This window comes from Lissotriton vulgaris, unplaced genomic scaffold (genome assembly GCF_964263255.1).
Source record: "Lissotriton vulgaris unplaced genomic scaffold, aLisVul1.2 SCAFFOLD_533, whole genome shotgun sequence".
NCBI classification, from domain to species: domain Eukaryota; kingdom Metazoa; phylum Chordata; class Amphibia; order Caudata; family Salamandridae; genus Lissotriton; species Lissotriton vulgaris.
The window spans coordinates 870,473-892,128 of NW_028242897.1; the positions used below are offsets into that span (position 1 = coordinate 870,473).

Genomic DNA, 21,656 nt, shown 5'->3' on the forward strand with positions numbered 1-21,656 from the left:
TTCAGGAGGTCCCCTACCTCCGCCCAATAAGTTCCCAGTTGCGGACACCCCCAAAACAAGTGGTCCATGTCCGCCCCTAGGGACGAGCACCGGGGGCAACAGGCATCCGGCACCCTAAAGTGCCGCTGTAGTTTTTCTGGAGTTAGGTAGGCCCTATGGAGCACATAAAAATGGACCTGCTGAAAGCGCGCATTCCTAGTGCCCTTCCACGTGCGTCGCAGGATATGGCCCCATGCCGTATCCGGTATGGGCCGGCCAACGCTCTCCTCCCACTTAGCCTTGAGCCCATGGAGTGGTTCCAGCCCATCGTTCAGCATCCTGTTATGGAGGCACGTCACAGCTTTGAATGTACCAGCCGCCATCACCACATATTGGCATGCCATAGTCGTCGCGGGTTCCAGGAGCCCCTCCTTCCAGTGCTTTTGCACGGCAGCCACTATAGCCGCATGCAGTAGGAAGCCCCCTTCAGGCAGTCCGAACTGGTCCCGGAGCACGTCGAACGGTGCCAACGCCCCATCTATATACAAGTCACCCACCACCTGCAACCCCGCGTCCTCCCAATCCATCAGCGGGGACCAGTCCCCTCCGTGCGGCAAAGCTGTCAACATCCCGATCGGGATCTCCGGGGCATAAGGCCGCGATGCTCTCGCTCTCCGAAGGCTCCTCTGCCAGCACAGCCGGAGCGTCCGCTCCTCCATGGTGAGGGCCCGTAATTCGAGCCGTTGCTGCATAATGATGTACGACAGCACGTGGCGCTGTATCCCCCGACCCCGGTCTTCCTCCGGCCCCCGGAACACCCTGGCTACATTCTGCGTTAGGACCTGCAACTGCGCCGCTAAATAATATAGCTCAAGATCGGGTACAGCCATGCCCCCCTCCAGCTTGGGGCGAAGGAGCGTGCTCAAGGCTACCCTGCGACGACCATGCCCCCACAGAAAGCCAATAATCATTGACCGCAGGTCCCTAAACACCCCCTGGGGAATCCAAACCGGTAGCGTTCGGAAATAATAAAGGAAGCGCGGGAGCGCCACCATTTTCAACAATGCTATCCTGCCCAGGACTGTCAGCGGTAGGGTCGACCAGAAAGACAAGCTACCCCGCAGTGACCGGACACAACGGCCAATGTTGCCCTCCAGGAGGTCGGCGGCCGAGTGGTAGATGCGGACACCCAAGTAGACGATGCAAGAGGGCTCCCACGTCACACCCAGGTCGCTGCTAGGGGCCGGCGATCCCGCTCTCAGCGGAAACACGCAGGTCTTTGCCCAATTGACCTTAAGGCCCGACAATCGGCCGAACTCGGACAGCAGAGCCATCGCTCCGATCAATGCCCCCGAGGTGTCTGCTAGGTACAGGAGCAAGTCATCCGCATAAAGCGATATATAATGCCATTGCCCATCCCCCACTACTCCCGCGTAACGGTCGCCTGACCTCGCATGGACCGCCAAGGGTTCCATCGCCAGGGCAAACAATAGAGGGGAGAGAGAGCATCCCTGTCGTGTTCCCCTGCCCACCGGATACGCGGCGGATACCAGGCCGCCCAATCGTACCCTCGCCGTCGCCGAGTTATACAAGACCCTCGTCCACCTCCTAAACCCATCGCCCATGCCAAACCGCTCCAGCACTCCATCCAGGAAAGGCCATTCCAAACTATCGAAGGCCTTCTCAATATTCACGGACAGTACCGCTGGCGACCCCTCCCCTTCCAAGATGGCGTCCATTATTCCCACTAGGCGGCGGATATTCATCGCCGTGCTCCTCGTGGGTATAAACCCGGCCTGGTCCCTGTGCACCAGGCCCGTCATGTGCGGGGCCAGTCTAGTGGCTAGGATGCGACTCAGGATCTTGTAATCCACCGTCAGCATGGACAGTGGGCGATAAGACCTCACGTCCGCGGCATCCCGGCCAGGCTTGAGGAGTGGTACTATCAAGGCCTCCCGCATGGAGGCAGGCAACATCCCCTTCTCGAAGGCCTCCGTATATACCACCAGCAGCCTGGGCGCCAGAGCGTCTACATAGTGCTGATAGAACTCGATTGGGAGTCCGTCCACCCCTGGTGTCTTGTTACGGGCCATATGTTTGATAGCCACTCGAATTTCCGTTAGCGTGATCGGGCTACCCAGGTCCTTCGCGTCGCCCTCGTCCAAGACCGAAAGCGGCCTCTCCCCCAGGTACTCCACAATGTCCCGCACCCCCAATCCCAGCTGACTCCGGTACAATTCCTCATAGTAACCCCGAAAGCGGTCCACTACAGCTGCCTGAGAGTACACCCTCTCTCCCTGTGCGTCAATAATGCTGAGGATCGGGCAACCCCTAAGTTCCGGGCTAGCTAATCTGGCCAAGAGGGTACCCACCTTGTCCCTTTCTGCGTGCGCCCTAATCATGTACTGCCTGTAATCATAGCATCTCAAACGTTCCGTCTCCGCGGCTACCACTTCCTTCGCGTCCAGTAACTGGGCCTGTAAATCTGGCCTAGTTGGCCTGCGGCGTTCCAGGTCCCTCAAAGTCTCCTCCGCTTTCATTAGGTCATTCAGCACAGTCGTTCGAGCATTCGAGAACCTACCCAGGCACACCCCTCTCACCACCACTTTCATTGCATCCCATTCAACAGACCTGCTCGTCGCCGTTCCGTCGTTCACACCGAAATAACTATCAATGCCCTGCCGGACCGCATCGTCGAACACAGAATCCTCTAGCGTCTCCGGCCGAAGCCGCCATGTTGGAATTACTGAGCGCTCCCTCTGCCATTGAATATGCACCAACAGGGGGTTGTGATCAGATATCGTCCTAGCAAGGTACTCAGCATGGGTGATCAATGGTGCTAGGGAGCCCCCACAAAGCACCGAATCAATCCTAACATGTAAATCATGTAAGGCAGAATAATAGGAGTAATCCCTGGTTCCCCTGTGCCTCTCCCTCCAGACATCCAGCAACCCCCACCGTTCTTGCCAGTCCTTCCTGTGCGCGGCCAGCCTGCGCACAGGAGAGTCTACTAGGGGGGGATGGGACCTATCCAGAGCCACATCCGTAATTGAATTGAAGTCCCCCCCTAATACTATCGGACCCGCCAGGAAAGAGGCCAAGGACCCCGAGAGGCCATCAAAGTATCGGCCTTGGTCAGTGTTAGGTGCATAAACACAACATAAAACCACATCTCGTCCATACAGTCTCCCCTCCACCGCTACAAACCTGCCATCCGGATCTATTACCTGATTCAGGTCCTGGAAGGGGATCCCCGCCCTCACCCAGATCAAGACCCCCCTGGCATACGCTGAATAAGTGGTGCCAAAAACCTGGCCCCGCCATCTTTTCTGCAAGGCAGCGCACTCTTTTTTAGTGAGGTGAGTCTCCTGGAGCATAGCTATCTGAACCCCCCTGCGTACCAGGTATGCATGCACTTTGTGACGTTTCACCATAGTCCGCAGCCCCCGGACATTCCACGTTAGGCATTTCAAATTAGGTAATGTCCCCATTCCAAGTCCGTACAATCCAATTCACACTCCAACGGTCCATGACCCCCCAATGCAGTTGCCCCCCCCCCAACAACCCCAAAACTGAAACATTCCCCAACCCCCACTCCCCAGGACAGAGCATACGAACCCAATGGCCGCCCCCATCCAAACCTTGAACCAACTGCTCGCACACTTACCCTGTGGTCTCCACCACAGTCGGCCTTAAGGGCCTAGGGGGGGTGAGTCGCCGCCGACCCCAGCCAGCGGAGCCCGCGTCCGCCCTTCATCCCCTCAGATACACTCCGCCCCCCCACCCGGCAACCCGCCCTCCAGCAACAGGATATCACCCTACCATGAAGTCCCGATCAAGACCAAAGTCTGTCTTAGCCGCAGATAATATTATCCGAAGTCTGTGGGGTCACTGTCGGCCCCTTCTGGCTCTCTGCCTCCGAAAGTTCCTCTCCTGTTCTGCTGCCCTCTCCTCCCGAGTCAGTTTCGGCTCGTTCACTATTCTGTTGCGACCCTGTAATGGCCGCCGTCGCCGCGAGTGCGTCCCTCTTCTCCGCCGCCATCTGGGCCTCCCGCTTCTCCCGCTGGCGCCTGTTGCGGGACCTGATACGTTGTGACTGCCGCACCCGGGGCTGCTTGGGCTAGTCTCGCCTACTTTGGTGTGTCCTGTCCGTCCCCGCTCTGTACAACTCAAGCCAGTGCCAAACTTCGTCCGGAGTTTGGAAAAAGTGTGTGGCGCCATCCATGATAATCCGCAGCTTGGCCGGGTAGAGCAAGGAGTACTGAATGCCTTCCTCCCTGAGCTCCTTCTTCACAGCAAGGAACGATGCCCTGTCCTTCTGGACCGCCTGCGTGTAGTCCGGAAATATCGTCACCTTGCTGTTCTCCACCCCGTAAGGGCCCGACATCCTGGCCCGCTGGATGAGAAGGTCTCGGTCTTTGTAATGGAGGAGCCGCACCACCATTGGACGGGGGGGGCGGCCAAGCCCCGGCGGGCGAGCGGGCACCCGGTGGGCCCGCTCCAGAGTGAAAAATGGAGTAAGCCCCTCCGGCGCCACCACAGTGCGGAACCAGTTCTCCATGTAGGCCACCGCATCCTCCCCCTCAATCCGTTCCGGCAGGCCTACGACCCGCACGTTGTTCCGCCTATTGCGGCCTTCGGCATCCTCCGCCCTCCGTTCCAGAGTGTCCAGCCGGGCCAAAATGTCTGTAATCCTGTGCTCCGCGGTCACCACCGAGGGCTTCAGGTCCAGCAACAGTTGGTCATGATCCTTGACCCGATCCGCCAGCTTCGCGTGATCCGCACGTAGCAGCCCCAGGCCCGTGGCCACTTGGGCAATGTCGTTATGTAACGCCTCCTTGGTGGAGGTGATCGCCTCAAGGATGGCATCCAAGCGCCGGTTCAGCCGCTGTTCTTGGTCAAGCTCCGGGGAGGGACTCTCACTCAACCGGGTCGATGTCGCCGAGTCCCCTTCGCGGCTCCCGGGTGTCGGCCCTCCGATCGCCGCCATGTCAGGGCGCTGCGTCACAAGTCCGGCCACCCTTTCTGTGGGGCGCTCTCGTGGGCCCGGGCCGAGCACCGGGCACCAGGCAGCACAATGCCACCGCCAATGGTCTCAGGAGCAATGACCAGGCGGATGAGCTCCGGTCCGTCACCCCCACTAGTCCGGTGGGGGGAGGATGAGTCACGGGACGGCGGCCGACGAGGGCCCCGGGTCCCCTGGGTGAATCGGGCAGCGTCCCCCGGTCTCAAGGCTTCGCGCCGCCAATCCCAGTGCGTCGGGCAGTCGGGTGCAGGGTCCCTCTCTGCTTGGCGACAGCCGGACTCAGGGCTGTAGTTCGGGACCATCCGATCTCCTCGCCGCCATTTTCTTCACACCCTGGTCTACACCTCGGCCGCCTCTTCCTCGATCTCCTCGGGGCCAGCAGTCCCCCAGCAACTAACCGATTATGTCCAGCTGTCCCCCTACACTTCAGAGGGCAGGAACGTCTTCTCCGGGTCGCCTGGGGTCCCGAAAAACAGGAGAATTAGCGGGAATCCGCGCGGAGCTACGAGCTCACGCCGCCATCCCGATCGGCGTCCAAGCCACGCCCCCTGTAGACTAGGCCCTTGTAATAATTTCCTATCCTGGCCTCCGCCGCAAAGGGCTCTATTGCTTATGCAAACAACAGGGGGGAGAGTGAGCACACCTGCCTAGTGCCACAGCACACCCGATACTGGTGCGATATGAGAGAGCCCACCCGCACTCGTGCCATCACTGATGCATACAACACTCTCGTCCAGCCTATGTAACCGTCTCCAAGGCTAAAGCGCTTCATGACCCTGTACAGATTTTCCCACTCTAAGCTATCAAATACCTTCTCAATATCGATTGATAGTACTAAAGGCGATCGCGCACTTGGCATTGGGTCTGTCAGCAGACGTATCAGTCGACGTATATTGATAGTAGTGTTTCGCGTGGGAATAAATACGGATTGGTCACTATGGATCAGCTCCGACATGTGCTGTAACAGTCTGGTCGCCAATATGGCACTCAGGATTTTGTAGTCCGTTGTTAGCATGGACAACGGCCTATAGGATGCTGGTCTGCTGCTCTCCCTCCCTGGCTTCAGCAACGGGATCATCTGAGCTTCACACATGGATTGAGTTAACCTGCCTCTAGCCTTGGCTTCATTATATACCGTTTGGAGCCGCGGAGCAAGTTGCCCCAGGTATTTACTGTAAAATTCTATGGGCAAACCGTCCAAGCCCGGGGTTTTATTACGAGCCATCCGCTTCACAGCACTCCCGATCTCCCCTAGTTCAATATCCCTGCCCAGGGTCTCTGCCTGCTCCTGGTCTAGCTGCGGTAATTGCAGCCCCTCCAGAAGGTGTCAATTTCGCATTCCTGTACTTCCAACGCACTCTCATAAAGTGTTCCATAGTACGATTGGAAACTGTCCAATATTCCCATTTGGGTGTTGTATATACGGCCTCCTTCCCCCTCTATGGCCAAGATCGGGTGGCTATGTCTAGTGGGGTTAGCCAACCAAGCGAGCAACGTCCCAGCTTTGTCCCCCTCAGCGTGTGCTCTCGTCAAATAGGTCTTATGGTCGAAGCTGCGAAGCCATTCCATTTCGACCGCCACTGCTTCCTTGGCCTTACAGACAGCATCCTGCAGCTCAGGATGATTAGGTTTTGCCATCTCGGCCTCCCCCAGTGTCCTCTCTGACTTATCTAAATCATCCAGTAAAGCCTTGCGCACTCCTGCATATTTCCCTATGCAATGGCCTCTGACAACAACCTTGAAGGCCTTCCACTCATCACTCTGGATGCCGTGGTGCCGTCGTTTTCCTCAAAATAATGTATAATCCTCTCTCTCAATGCCTCCCGAAACAGTGGGTCGTCCAGTATGTCAGGCCGCAGCTACCATGTCGGAACTCGCGAGGTATCAGTCATCCAATTTAGCGTTAGCAGCAAGGGGTTATGATCGGACAGCGTGCGGGTTAAGTACTCAGTACTCGCCACAGCAGAGATCCCGAGTGGGGAGCACAGAAAAGCGTCAAGGCGGACATGGAGGTCATGCAGGCTAGAGTAATACGAGTAGTCCCTTACAGTTGGGTGTTGCGCTCGCCAAGCGTCCTCCAACTCCCATCTCTCTTGCCACTCAAGCCTACGCTTCGCCAGTCGGTGCACCGGGGATGTTCCTAGAGGTGGATGGGACCTATCCAATGTAGTGTCTGCCACTGAATTAAAGTCTCCACCCACGACGACGGGGCCCGCTAAGTATCTCGCTAGCGCGCCAGAGAGCCTCGTCAAGATAAATGATTGGTCGACATTCGGTGCATACACACTACAAAGCACTATATCCCGGCCCTTAAGTTTCCCCTCTACGGCCACAAACCTACCCTCTGGGTCTATTGTATGCCTAACCACTTGAAAAGGAGTCCCCGCCCGTATCCAGATCAGCGCGCCTCTTGCAAATGCAGAGTATGTGGTGTTGAACAATTGCCCTCTCCACCTTCGCTGCAGCGCAACACCCTCTTGCTTTGTCAGATGTGTTTCCTGCTGTAGTGCAATCTGAACCCCTCTACGAACTAAATAAGCGTGAACCTTATGCCTCCTTGCCATAGTATGCAGCCCCCTCATGTTCCAGGTAACACATTTCACTGTTCCAGAATTAGCCATAGTCCCATATTAACTGACATGAGGTAGCATAAGTCCGCATCCAGGCGCATGTGGTGGCACCCTCCCAACCCAACCCCAAAGCAACAGTCCTCCCCTCCCCAAGTCCCCCGCCTCGAGCCCCCCCAACTACTCTCAGCTCCCTCCCCCCAGAACAGGACCTAACTTCGCAAAAGGAGCTCCCATTCAAACTTAGAAAGGGCAAGATAACCCCCCTCAACTACCCACCTATTCCGCAGTCTACACTACGGTGGCCTTACGGGCCAATAGGGCGCAAACTCGGCTCCGAAGGTGGTTACCACAGTCCCATCCCCCCCGCCCCGCAATCCCCCATAAACACTCACGAACATCCAATCTGCTTTGTCGTATGCTTCGACATCGGTAGGCAAAGGCCCCCCCCAGGCATCCTATACAGTTAGCACTGTTCGTCTCCTTCTTCAAGCTTCAATAATTTCCTCCGATGTCTGCGGCATTACCACAGGGCCCTTGGCGCCATTAAGTTCCGATAGGTCCGTTTCCGAGCCCGTAACCTGGCCCTCTGAGTCCGAGCCCCTGCGTGAAAGGGTTCTCACTGTCCCCAAGAAATCCACCACTGCTTGCAGCGCTGCTCTTCTCTCTTCTTCCCTTTGAGACTCCGTGGGTTTTCTAGATCTCTGCCGATGCCTCCGGAGCCTCTGCGATTTCCGCACCGGTTGTTGACGCTGCTCCACTTCGGCTCTGAATTTTGAACCGTCCGTCCCGGCCTTGTAAGTGTCCCACCACACCCAGGCATCCGCTGACGTAGGAAAGAAGAGCGTCTTGCTATCCACCACTACTCTGAGCTTGGCTGGGAATAGGAGCAAGTATTTTATGCCCTCTGCTCGCAGTTCCCGCTTGATTGACAAAAAGGAGGCACGCAGTTTCCGAGTTTCAAACGTGTAGTCAGGGAACAGTGTTACTTTGCTGTTGTCCACTTGGAATGGGCCCACGTCTCTGGCCCTTTGCAACAGCCAGTCTCTGTCTTTATAGTGCAACAGTTTTATCACCACTGGACGGGGTGGCTGGCCCGGCCTAAGAGGCCTAGCTGGGACCCGGTGCGCTTGTTCTAACGTGAAGAAAGGTGAAAGGCCCTCCAGCGCCACTTCTGACCGTAACTAGTTGTCAAGGTATCCAACCATGTCATCGCCTTCCTTATTCTCCGGCAGACCCACCAAGCGTACATTGTTGCGCCTGCTGCGGTTTTCAGCGTCCTCCGCCCGCCTTTCCAGTGCCTGTATTCGATCAAGCGCATCCACCAACCGCCCTCCATGGATTTATGCTCTGGTGCCATCTCTTGCAGGGTATCTTCCGTGCTTTTGACCCTGTCTTTCAGTTTGTCATGATCCGCTCGCAGAAGCCCCAACCCCGTCGCCACTTGAGCTATATCCTGCTGCAGAGCGTCTTTCGTGGCCGTAATGGCTTCCAGGATACGATCTTGTAGCTGCTGTAAATCAGCAGGGCTCTGCACCATGCCATCCGGCGCCTCAGAGCCGGCAGCTCCCTCCACTCTCCCCTTGTGTTTCCCCATCTTGTCCTTTTCGCCAGCCGTCAGCACCCTCTCCGCAAATCCAGAGGGGGGTTCTCTCCGCTCCCCTCCAGGCAGTGGAATCTCAGCAGGCGCACACTACGGGCCAACAGATTTGCTAGTCCGGGATCTCGAGCCGTTTGTAACACACTTCGGGCGTTAGTTCATAGGTGCCGGTGAGTGCCAATATCCCAGCCTATTGCCGGCAGCTTCCCATCCGCTCGTAGCCTTGTCAGGCCCGTCTTACTCCGACCTCCGGTCGTTGGAAAATCCCCCTCCCCCCCGTTGGGCGGGTGTGCCGTCTTTCCCGCAGTTAGGCCCAGTGTAGGGTTTCCGCCGTCCGCTGCACTCACAGCTTTTCTTCTCTGCCGCAACTCACGGCGGCTCACTCAGCCGCCGATTCACGGGGCGGCCCCAATCTTACCAGCCTTCTTGATGGTCGGCCAGCGGCCGAGTCCGCCTCCGCCCGCAGGGCCCGAAGTCACGGCCTCCGTCGCTGACGGTGCTCGGGTGGACCTGAGTGGCGCCGCCTCCCTTCCCGATTCGTCCAAGGAGGCCGCCGTGCACCTACGGTTCTCAGCTGCGCCGGCTCTGTGTGCCATCCGCCATTTTGGGCCAAATCGCCCGATGTTCCTTTGTCCTTCCTAACGTGCCGTTATACCGCCGGAGGGGCGTTGTGTCTGGTTCCTGGGGCTCCGCTGCCGTTCCGATGTCCTGTGCTGCCAGGATAGCTCTGTGCATGCTGGATTTCGTGCCGTTTTCAGGATATTATCGGGGATTGGGCGCGGAGCTCCGGGCTCACGCTGCCAGTCCCCTCGGCATCCAAGCCACGCCCCTCCTGTTGTGACATTGTTGCTTGCTAAATACATTTACAAATAAGCTGTTTAAGAGCACATGGTGACTGTGGACAAGTCATAAGCAAAGCCACTGGAATTATGAGGCAATGGAGGACCAAAATATGTGTCAAGAAATGGCGCATTGTGCAGTGTAATGTTGCATATCCTGTAGCAGTATTATTGCACATTCATATCATCATAAATACACATTAGAACTATTGGGACAAACGTTTCACCTTCATAAGAGAATCAGCAATTGAAATATGACCAGCAAACCTTTGCAAAGGATCTGCAAATGTGTTGCTCCATATGGGGCACTTTGATCAGCAACTTTTGACCCTTTTGAGTTACAATTTGTTTTCTTCATACCTACAAGTAATGCAGTAGAGGGTGGATTATGTGGCAAGTACAGTAAATTCATCATTATGCGGAAAACGGGCTGCAGAATTGCATATTTCCAAGGGTCCTATACATGAGTCAGGTGGGCATCCCCAGCTTTTTGTTTGGCTGGGCACAATCCTTATTTTACAAAGTTAGTCTTACCTTTCATCGTCCATATTAGGGATGTGAGCAAATTTGGTGGTAGGTGGATGTCCATGCCAACCTCCTTTCTTCTTAATGGACAATGCACCAGTGGCAAAACTTTTCTTTGATACAGTACCCGCTGCGAATGAGACGAAAAAAGCAAATGTCATCCACTACAATGAATACCTTTATTTTTAAAGAAAAGCTTGATTGAATACAAAGGTCTGATACAATTCACACTTATCATGAGCATATTGGAGTTCATCATAGACAGCATGTGGGGCTATCATCATGCAAGTGGATTCAGCAAGACTTGTAGGACACCTCTCTGCGAATGCGAGTGTCCATTATACTAGTGTGGTCCTTTCTTCGCTGTCTCATCACACCTGAGACAGGATATCGCCACAATATGCCCAAGGATAATCACTGTACCAATTCTTTCGATGTCAGGATCTTCTGCGCCCGCTCCACCACTAGACGGTTCTTTAGAGTTTCCTGAGAAAGGTGGACTTGATCATCCAGGTAAATATATATATAGGTAAGTATAGATTTTTTTATTCTTAACTTCAAATCTACTTTCCTAGACAACATAGTGGTAGTTGATATTGCGGATGTGATTTTTTTTAGCTTTCATATTATGACCACAACCCAATGATCCGCCATTATTGACAGAAGTGTTCTTTCAGAATTCCCTCCTGCATCTGCTGCTCCCACCAAAGTAACATTGCCAAGAGGAACAAGGTCACAAATATGGATGAACGACACAGCGTCATAGGAAGTTGTATACTTGTGACCGTGCCGTCTTGCGTATGAAATGTGTAGGCACAGCGAATGTATATGGAACTTAAAACTGACCAATGGCTGAAGCTGGCTGGCATAAAACACCTACAAGTAAGTATACTTTACACATATTTTGGTAAAATCATGGGGGAAGATTTACAAGCCCCTTGCAACCCTTTTGCGCCACTGTTGTGACACTTTTTGTGACCCAGCGGCTGCCTAAACAATGCGCCACATTGCCCCCATTTACAACGTGATGCATCTCGGGAGATGCCTCACCTTGCAACGCCATGTGCCACATTATACCTGCGTCAGGTATAATGTATGCAAGGTGGGCGTTCCCACGTGGGAAAGCCTCGTAGAAGTGAGGCTTTCACTGCGCCATTTCTAGGATGCTACTGCGTCAAAACCCTACGCCTGCTTGGAGCAGGTGTAAGGAGTGACACAGTGTGTTAGGAATAGGCCTCGTCATGCATTCCTGGATTTGCGTTGTGCTTATGACACAACTCCAGCAATGCATGACTTTTGCACCAACAGATGCATCAACATTTCTGATGCATCTGTATATCCTTGCACCATGGTGTACCGTATTGCAAATACAGCTCATCCATGGTGGTGCAAGGGTTTCAAACGCAGTTGCAAGGAAACTGACGCATCTATACAGATGCTCCATGAGATCTTGGTTAATGCAAGACGTAAAAATGAAGTGCAGCCAAGAGGCAAGCCAGGTTCCTGCATTCCCTCCCATGCTATTCCACCCAGTAGGGGGTAACACATGACCCTATTACACTAGGTGCAAATTTAAGACTGGTTCGTGGTTAGGTGGTTCACAGAGTTAGCGGGTTAAAATCTTTGCTGAATTTTCATTATTTCGGGACCTTGACAGATGCATCTCCTCAGCCACCGGTCATTCAAGCATACCTTTTGTGCCACCTGTTCGTTTGAGATAAATTAGTTGAAAGCCAATGTTTTGTATTCTGCTTCGGCCAGCAGTAGTCACAAGGCTACACATTTATAGCCCATCCTAATCTCCCGTGGCTACGAATGTAGTTACACCATACAGCCCTTACAGGTACATTTAAAAGCCGACCCTGAAATTTTTCTTATATTTGACACTATGGGCTTAAGGTACAATACTTTTTTGCTGTCTAAAACCCCTCAATTTGTAAAATCACAAGGTTTGTGTAAGTAAAATAGTGCTTTCCCATGCCCTAAACACCTTTTGTAAGTTCTTGTCCATTTCCTATAGCAGGGAGGAGATTCTTTCCTTAAACTCCATGAAGTGTGGTGGAATTTGTAGGTGGGACATAGAAGCTAACATGGTTCATGTCTGTGACAAATGCAAGTTCATGTCTGTGACCTCCCACTGTTCTAATCTGACCAGAGGCAGACATAGGGTGTTTACGATTAAGGCGGCCCTGATTAATTCTCGCTTGGTCATAAAAATTCCCATAACATTTTTGATCTTCTCTCTGGCAAGTCTTTAGACTTGCTCTTTCTCACAGAAACCTGGCTAGCAGAGCACTCTAGCCCTGTGATTGAGATGGCCATCCCTGATGGCTTTAAAATCCCTAGAGTAGATCGAAAATCTGGGCGTAGAGGTGGTGTAGCTGTGGTGGTGAGGGATGAATGGGAGTGTCAGTGGAGCGAACTTAAGGAGCTACCGGAGACTGAAGCCCTTGACTTCTGCATCAAATTCTCCCCTCAATATTCTTTGCAGGATATACTGATGTATAGACCTCCTGGTCCTGCAGGTCCTTTTCTAAAAACTCTCGACGAGTTGATCACCCGTCGGGCACTCCGCTACTCCCACTTTGTGCTCCTTGGAGATTTTAATTCTCTGCAGTCGGTCCAACTTCAGCAATGTGTTACCTCTCCTACTCATCGCAATGCCCACATTCTGGACCTAATCTGTTCCAGCACCCCTTTCACTGTGGCTGCCCCTTTACCAGTATCTTGGTCAGACCACTCCTGATTCACTTCTCATGGAAAACCCATAGTGAATCTATGCTTACTCGACCACTTAGAGAACATAAGATTAAAGCTGTCCATAGAATTGACCCACCTGCCCTCAGTCTTGCTCTTGTGGTTGCCCTGTGGTTGCTGAAGGTCTGAATATTGCACTGGAGAATTTCAATAATTGGATTGAGAAGGTGGTAGCATGCCTCACCCCAGAGTCACCGCCTGGGTGCACTAAAAATCCCCTCACTAAGGGGCCCATTAGGATGGAGGGCGGATTGCCCCCGCCAGGTTGGCTGTAGCCACCGCTGGCCTGGGGGGGGGCAATCCGCCTGCCATTCTTGCTCTAAAGCCCTCCTGCCATATTAGTATGGTAGGAATGCAGGATCCGCCCGCCACTGTGGCGGGCGCATCCTAATGCTGCCAACGTGACCCCTAGTACCGCGAGGATGGCGGGCGGGCAATTGCCCAAGCAAAAAGTGCCTACTATGCTGAGTGTATTGCCCTATCTGGCAATAACGCCAGAGAAATCTTTAATATCGTACAAAGTTTTATAGCTCCTAAAGCAGAGACCAACTGCCACAACCCGTCCCTTCCTTGTGAGGAACTCTCTAGCTTTTGTTATTAACAAGGTTCGGACCGTGCAATCCACTGATGAACTCACTGATAAATGATTCCTTAGCTTCTGCTACAGTTCCTCCTTTTTTAAAGCAAGCGCGGATTGTCCCTCTTTAAAAAAAACACCACTAGATCCCAAGCTTCCTTCCAGCTATCGCCCTATTTCTCTACTCCCTGCTGTGGCCAAGGTTCGTGAGAAATTGGTCAACAAACAGCAGTCTGCTTTTGTAGAACAGCATGACCTTCTGCATCCAGCACAATCAGGCTTCAGAGCCTCCTACAGCATAGAATCTGCGTTGGTGGAAATCTCGGAATCCAAACGCGAAACATTAGATGAGGGGGGCAGGGAGGCACTAGCCCATTTTGACCTCTCGGCAGCGTTTGACACCGTGCCACACGCTCTACTCCTATCTCGTCTTCAGGACATTGGCATTACAGGTTCTGCATGGAAGAGGCTGAAATCCTACCTCGAGGGCAGAACTCAGCAAGTCTGGATCCCTCGCTTTATGACTAACCCCCAGAATCTGATTACCGGGGTTCCGCTGGGGTCAGTCCTGAGTCCCCTCTTGCTCAACATCTATATGTCGCCCCTCATTTGAATGGCAGAAGAGTTGGGTGCCAAAGTCATCGCGTATGCGGATCACACTCAGCTTCTTTTCACTTAGAATAAAAATGAGACGTCCTCTTCCCATGTCAAAACCTGTCTGACTGCAGTGTTTGACTGGCTCAAAGCTGCCTAGCTTAAATGTAATGAGGATAAAACCGAGATCCTTTTCTTCTGTAAGTTTCCTCCCCAGTACTGGCACTCCTTTTGGCCAGATGATTCTCCTTGGCCCATCCCCCGGGGCCATCCTGTTAAGAACTTAGGTATCGGTTCGACAAAAAGCTGGGCTTAGGCCCTCAAATCAAAAAGCAGACTGGAGTGTGCTTTGGCATTTTGAATTATTAAACAAAATAACTGCCAGTACTGCCTCTCTATTTAAGGGGAAGTTTCAAAGCAACAGGACCTGTTTTCCATACAGCTTTAGAATTCATTAGAAATGTTGTGATTTCTGAAAACTATGAAAAGATTCCATGGCTGTTAATGTTGAATCTTTTGTTTGATATATGTATATATTGTAATGTTGTGGTAATATTTGATGTAGATAAAGTGTGGTTGTGAATGCTGGAATGAATGTGCAGAAAGAGAGAAGTCGAGTGAATGGTTTTCTAGGATTTTCTATGGTGCAAATGTAAATCTTTTGGATTACATAAAAGAAAAACAAAAAGTAGAAATTGTTTTTGCTAGGTGAAAAAAGAAAAAATAATTAAAATTGATTGATTTCAGACTAAACAAAAGGTCTATGGTACATATTGTTTAACAGTCAATACGTTCCTATGAAACTTCCCCTAAAATAGAGAGGCAGTACTGGCAGTTATTTTGTTTAATAGTTATTGAGGCTAGGCCTTACTGCTTTGAAGCCACAGCCCAGTGTTGGTATCAGATTGGCATTTTGAAAGTACTAAAAAAGTTTCAGCCTTTATTCCCTCTTTCTGCTAGGGAAACAGTCACTCATGCACTCATTACCTCTCGTATTGACTACGCCAATGCATTGTATATTGGGCTACCTTCTGGACAAACTTCAGATAGTTCAGAATGCCGCAGCAAGAACCCTTCTCAATCTCCCTAAGAGGGCCAGCGTTAGGCAGCACCTTCGTAACCTGCACTGGTTACCGGTGAAAGCACGGATGCTGCCCTTTATGGGCGTGGCCCGTTGTACTTAAGTAAACACTTTCAGTTTTATGTGCCTTCTATGCAGCTCCACTCCTCCACATTGCTGATGGCCTGCACCGCCAGGTTCCGTCTTAAAAGGGTAGGTGGCCGCTCCCTCGCTTACATGGTGGCAGCAGCCTGGAACCACTCGCCATTGACTTACGCAACCTTCAAGATCCCAAACATTTTAGGACGAGGCTTAAGACCGTTCTTTTTAATTAGCTGTCTCTCTTTTCTTCCTTCCCTCACACTGGGCTTGTGCAAAGAACACTCTTTAGAGTAGCTGTGCGCATTACAAAATGCTATAACATAACATAACATGACATTTTTAGAGTCAGAAAGGTCTTTCTAACTCACAAAAGTGGACCTGTAAAGCTACCACCCCCCAACACACACATAATAAGTCGGCCCCTTCTGTGACCCATTTAAAAAAGAAGAATCCAAGGTGTCCAGAGGTAACACGGGTTGGTTGGAAGGAAGAATGACAAGTGCATGTGTTGTGCACGGAGTCTCTTGAAATACCTGAGCTGCTCCTCTCTTGCATTAGTGTGTGCTCCTGATAGCAGGGCTTCCTTCACTATACACTAATGCCCCCATTCTGGGCAGTGCCATCACCCTGACCAACAGCTTATATCGCCCAGAGCAGAGTCAAGCTGGGGCAGAAATAGGCCTGGGCACCAAAATATAGGTGCCCCTCATTAGTGAATTAGAAAGCTAAGAAAGTGGACCTTTTTTGCAAGCAGGGGCAGTTTTGAACTTGACATGCAGTATACGTGTTTTTGTCAGGCATGGACAACTGTATGGATTTTAGCTTGCTGATGGCATTGTTTTTTTTAATATCAGAGACATTAGCAATAAAACAGTACCAGGCACTGGCAAAGTCAATAGGTCTCGCCTATGCAATAGGTATTGGCTTCGCAGTGACGTAGAGTGTAATGGTGTAGAATGGCCTAGCATGTAGTGGCTTAGAGAGAGGTGGTGCAGAGTAGAGTGGCGTTGAGTTCAGTGGCGGAGAGTACTGTAAAGAGGAGTAGAGTGATGTAGAGTGTCATAGAGCAGAGTACGTTGCCATTGAGTGCAGTGGCATAGAGTGGAGTAGTGTAAAAAAGTGGAAAGACATATGGTGGAGTAGTGTGTGGTAGAGTCAAGTGGCGTAGAGTAGAGTGGAGTGGTATAGAGTGAAGTGACATAGAGTGGAGTAAAGTGGACTAGTGTGTTGCAGAATAGAGTAAAGTAGCATGCAGTGGCATAAAGGGATGTGTGTAGAGCGTTGTAGAGTGGAGTAGTGCTGTAGAGTGGCACAGAGTGGAGTAGAGTGCTGTACAGTGGGGTAGAGCATCATAGAGTGGTGTATCGTAGAGTGCAGCATCATAGAATGTAGTGTCGTAGAGCGGAGTGGTGTAAAGTTCGTTGGTGCTGAGGAAATTGGCATAGAATGCAGTGGCGTCGAGTGCATTAATTTTGAGTAAAGTGGTTTAGAGTGCATTGACATAGAGTGCAGTGACGTAGAGTGGTGTAGTGGCATAGAGTCCATTGTTTTAGAGTATAGTGAAATGGTATAGAGTGGAGTGGGTCAGGGTAACGTCAAGTGGTGCAGGGCAGATTGCAGAGGATCTGCTTTGCATGATCTTCAAGTCGCTGCATGGGTTGGGTCCGTCGTATTTGGCTAAGAAGATCGAAGGCTACCAACCAGGAAGACAACTAAGGTCGAGTAACCGTAACCTGTTATGCGGCAGAAGAATCAAGAAGGTCAAAATGGGAGGACGTGCCTTTTCCTACCTGGCCCGACGCACTGGAACAAGCTTCCTAAGTCTCTCCGAACCTGCACCAATTTTGTCCATTTTAAAAAGTTACTTAAGACCTGGCTATTCTGAAAAGTGACTGCTTACTTCTCCTCCAGCTGTCTCTTTCTCAGGTGCCGAGAGTTCTCCTGGGGGATGATTTGTGCGCCTTAAAAATGAGTTTAATAATAATAATAAAGAGGAGTAGAGTGGCATAGAGGGCAGTGGTATAAAGTAGAGTAGTGTAGGGTGCAGTGATATGGAGTGCAGTGGTACAGTATAGATTAGAGTGGTGTGAAGTAATGCAGAATGTAGTGGCGTATAGAGTACATTAGTGTGGGGTAGAGTTAAGTGGTACAGAGTAGTGAGCAGTGGCAAAGAGTAGAGTGATGAAGAGTAGAGTGGTGCAGAGAGCCGTGACGGAGCGCAATGGTGTAGAGTGGCATAACATGCAGTGACATAACGAGTGTGGTGCGGAGTAGAGTGGTGTTGAGTTCACTGGTGAAGAGTGCAGTGTTGCAGAATAGGGTAGAGTGGTGCAGAGAAGAGTGGCGCAGAGAGCATTAGTGTAGACTACAATGGTGCTGAGTAGTACAGAATGGCGTAGAGTGCAGTGATATTGAACACAATGGTGTAGAGCAGCATAGTTTACAGTGGCGTAGCATGCAGTTGTGTAGAGTGCAGTGGTGCAGAGTAGAGCCGCACTGAGTTCAGTGGCCGAGAGTGCAGTCTTTCAGAGATTAGAGACATAGCGTGGAGTGATGTACAGTAGAGTGGCATAGAGTAGATTGACGTAGAGTGGAAGGGTGTACAGTGGAGTATAGTTGAGTGACAGAGTATCAGAGTGGAGTAGAATGTTGTGGAGTGGTGTGGAGCAGAGTGGAGTGGCGAAGAGGGTGTTGCATAAAGTGGAGTAGAGTGTTGTAGAGTAGAGTGGCGTAGAGCAGAGTAGATTGTCACAGAGTGGCGTGGTATAGAGTGGAGTAGTGTACGAGATTGGAATGGCATAGAGTGGAGTAGTATGTTGTAGAGGCAAGTGGCATAAAGTGGAGTGGCATAAAGTGAAGTGGCATAGAGTGGAGTAAAGTGGAGTAGTGTGTCGCAGAAAGGAGTGGAATTAAGTGGTATGCAGTGGTATAGAGGGAGTTGCATAGAGCATTATAGAGTGGAGTAGTGTTGTAGAGTGGCACAAGTGTGGTAGAGCAGAGTAGAGCATCAGAGTAGTTTATCGTAGAGTGTAGTGTCGTAGAATATAATGTCGTAGGGCGGAGAGTCGTAGAGTGGAGTTTCATAGAATGGTATGCCACAGAGTGGAGTAGAGTGAAGTGGCGTAATGTTCAGAAGTGCAGACTAGATTGGCGTAGAGTGCATTAGTTTGGAGTACAGTGGTGTACAGTGCTTTGACAGAGTGAAGTGGCATGCAGTGGCGTAGAATGGAGTAGTGCATACTAGAGTGCAGTGGCATACAGTAGATTGTTTCAGAGTAGAGTGAAGTGGCGTAGAGTGCAAAGGTTCAACGTAGAGTGGAGTGGTGCAAGGTAGAGTGCAAAGGTGTAGAGCAGAGTGGCATAAAGTGTAGTGGTGCAGATTGCAGTGACATGGAGTGCAGTGTTGCAGAATAGATTGGAGAGGCGTAGTTTGATGCAGAGTGTAGTGGTGTAGAGTTAAGCGGTACAGAGTAGAGTGCAGCAGTGTAGAGTGCAGTGGCATAGAGTGGAGTGGTGCCAAGTAGAGTGGTGCAGAGAGTAGTGGCGTAGAGTACAGTGGTGTAGAGTAGAATAGAGTGGCTTGGAGTGCAGTGGTATAGAGTAGAGTGACATAGAGTAGAAGGGTGTAAAGTGGAGTAGAGTTGAGTGGTGTAGAGTGTCAGATTCAAGTAAAGTGTCATAGAGAACCACAGAGTGTTGTGGGGTGGTGTAGATAAGATTGGAGTGGTGTAGAGTGGAGTAGAGTTGAGTGGTGCAGAGTAGACTGTCCTAGAGTAGAATGATATAGAGTGGAGTAGTGTATGCGAGTGGAATGGCATAAAGTGGAGTAGAGTGTTGTAGAGTCAAGTGATACAGAGTAGAGTGGAGTGGCCAGAGTGAAGTGAAGTAGAGTGGAGTAGTGTGCTGCACAATACAGTGGAGTAAAGTGGCATAGAATTTCATAGAGGGAGTTGCGTAGAGCATCACTGAATGGAGTAGTGTTGTAGAATGCCACAGAGTGGAGGCGACTGTTGTAGATTAGAGTAGAGCTTCATACAGTGGTGTATTGCAGAGTGGAGTGCCGTAGTGTGGAGTAGAGTGTAATGGCGTAAACTACAGCAGTACAGAGTAGATTGGCAAAGAGTGTAGTGGCACAGAATGCATCGCTTTTGAGTAAAATAGTGTAGAGTGCATTGACAGAGTGTAGTGATGTAGAGTGCCGTGGCATAGAGTAGAGTGGTGCACAGTAGAGTGCAGTATATTTAAAGGTCAACAAGGGCACCCATACTAGTCAGCAAGGGACCTCGGGGAACATATTTATGAAAACAACAGTGGTCCCATGCATAATCAAAATTCTGACAATAATCAATATAGACACAATGGATACTATATTGGTTTTGGACATGTCCAGCCGGACAGAGGTCTCAATCTTTTTACTTTTTCACAAAAAATCAACAAGAATTTCCTTCAACGATTCTTCGTAGTGGGGCACAAGCCTGTACCCTACCACATACAAATTGGCATGGTGAAGAGTGTCACAAACAGAAACACAAGGCTTTTAGGCAAGAACTTCAGATTCCTGTAGATAATAATGCAATAGAAATTCCAGTCACACCATTACAAATATATAACACATGATGTACGTTATAGGTATATGGTGTACAGAAAAGTCGACGGCCTTTCGATCCCACTATCTAATCATGGGGATCATCATCAGGACATTGATAATGCCTAAACAATATACACCTTTGTAGCCAATAACGCCCACCATAAAGAATCAGGGCAGGGCAACAAAAAGTATTGGGTAAGTGGACCCGGCAACCAGCAATCGGGGAGCCTAGTGAGGACGCGTCAGCCTTGTGCTCGATCGCGTATTGATGAAGGAAGTTAGTCCGGATCAGTCGGTCGTGGCTTCTTCCTGGTAATGAGTGCAGTAGCGTAGAGTAGATTATTTCAGAGTAGAGTGGAGTAGCATAGAGTAAAGAGGTTCAGGGTAGAGTGGAGTGGTGCCGGGTAGAGTGCAGAGCTGTAGAGTGGTGTAGAGTGCAACAGTGTAGAGTAGAGTGGTGTAGAGTGCAGTGACATGGAGTGCAGTCGTGTAGAACTGATTAGAGAGGCGTGGAGTGATCCAGAGTGTAGTGGTGTAGAGTACAGAAGATTGGCATAGAGTTGAGTGGTGCAGAGTAGAGTTCAGAGGTGTGGAGTGCAGTGGCATAGAGTAGAGTGGTGCAGAGAGCAGTGGCGTAGAAAATGTTGGTGCAAAGTAGAATAGAGTGGAGTAGAGTGCAGTGATGTAAAGCGCAATGGTGTAGACTGGTGTAGCATGCAGTGGCCTAGAGAGCAGTGGTGGAAAGTAGAATGGTGTTGAGTTCAGTGGCGGAGAGTGCAGTCTTGTAGAGTAGAGTGGCACTGAAGGCAGTGGCATAGAATACAGTGGTGCAGAATAGAACAGAGTGGCATAGAGTGCAGTAACAGAGCTCAATAGTGTATAGCGGTGTAGTTTGCAGTGACGTTGCATGCAGTGCCAAAGAGTGCAGTGGTGCAGAGTAGAGTGGCATTGAGTTCAGTGGCCCAGAGGGCAGTTTTGCAGAGTAGAGTGATGTAGAGTGCAGTGGTGTAGAGTGGAGTAGAGTAGAGTGGTGAAGAGTACAGTGACGCTGAATACAGTGGTACAGAGTAGAACAGAGTTGTGTAGCATGCAGTGGCCTAGAGTGAAATGAAATGAAATAAAAAGTAGTGTTTCTATAGCGCAACTGCCACTCCGAATGGAGTCTGCTAGCGCTGTGAGTAACAACAGATCAGCTATATAAGGCAAAACCTAAATAAGGTTTAGGCAACAAGCATCAGATTTTCAGATTCAGATTTTCAGAAAATCCACGTCTTTAATGATTTCCTGAACTGCCCCTTTTGTTCAATAACTCTAAGTTCCCTAGGCATACTATTCCAGGCCTTTGCTCCCAGAACTGTAGCTGTTCTTCTGCCTCTGGTGGCTAAGTTGAATGCCGGAACTCTGAGCAAGCTTGCGGTGGTGGACCTCAATGTTCTTACAGT

The 21,656-nt window shown here is 50.9% G+C and overlaps 1 protein-coding gene across 1 annotated transcript in view; it reads right to left on the minus strand.

Annotated features, from left to right (window-relative positions):
* LOC147668782 (uncharacterized) overlaps positions 1 to 21,656 on the minus strand; it is a 156,897-nt gene that overhangs the window by 59,601 nt on the left and 75,640 nt on the right. The window contains exon 3 of the mRNA XM_086948434.1: positions 10,546 to 10,666. Within this exon, the coding sequence (XP_086804560.1) occupies positions 10,546 to 10,666 (121 nt within the window). The remainder of the gene's footprint in view (positions 1 to 10,545; positions 10,667 to 21,656) is intronic.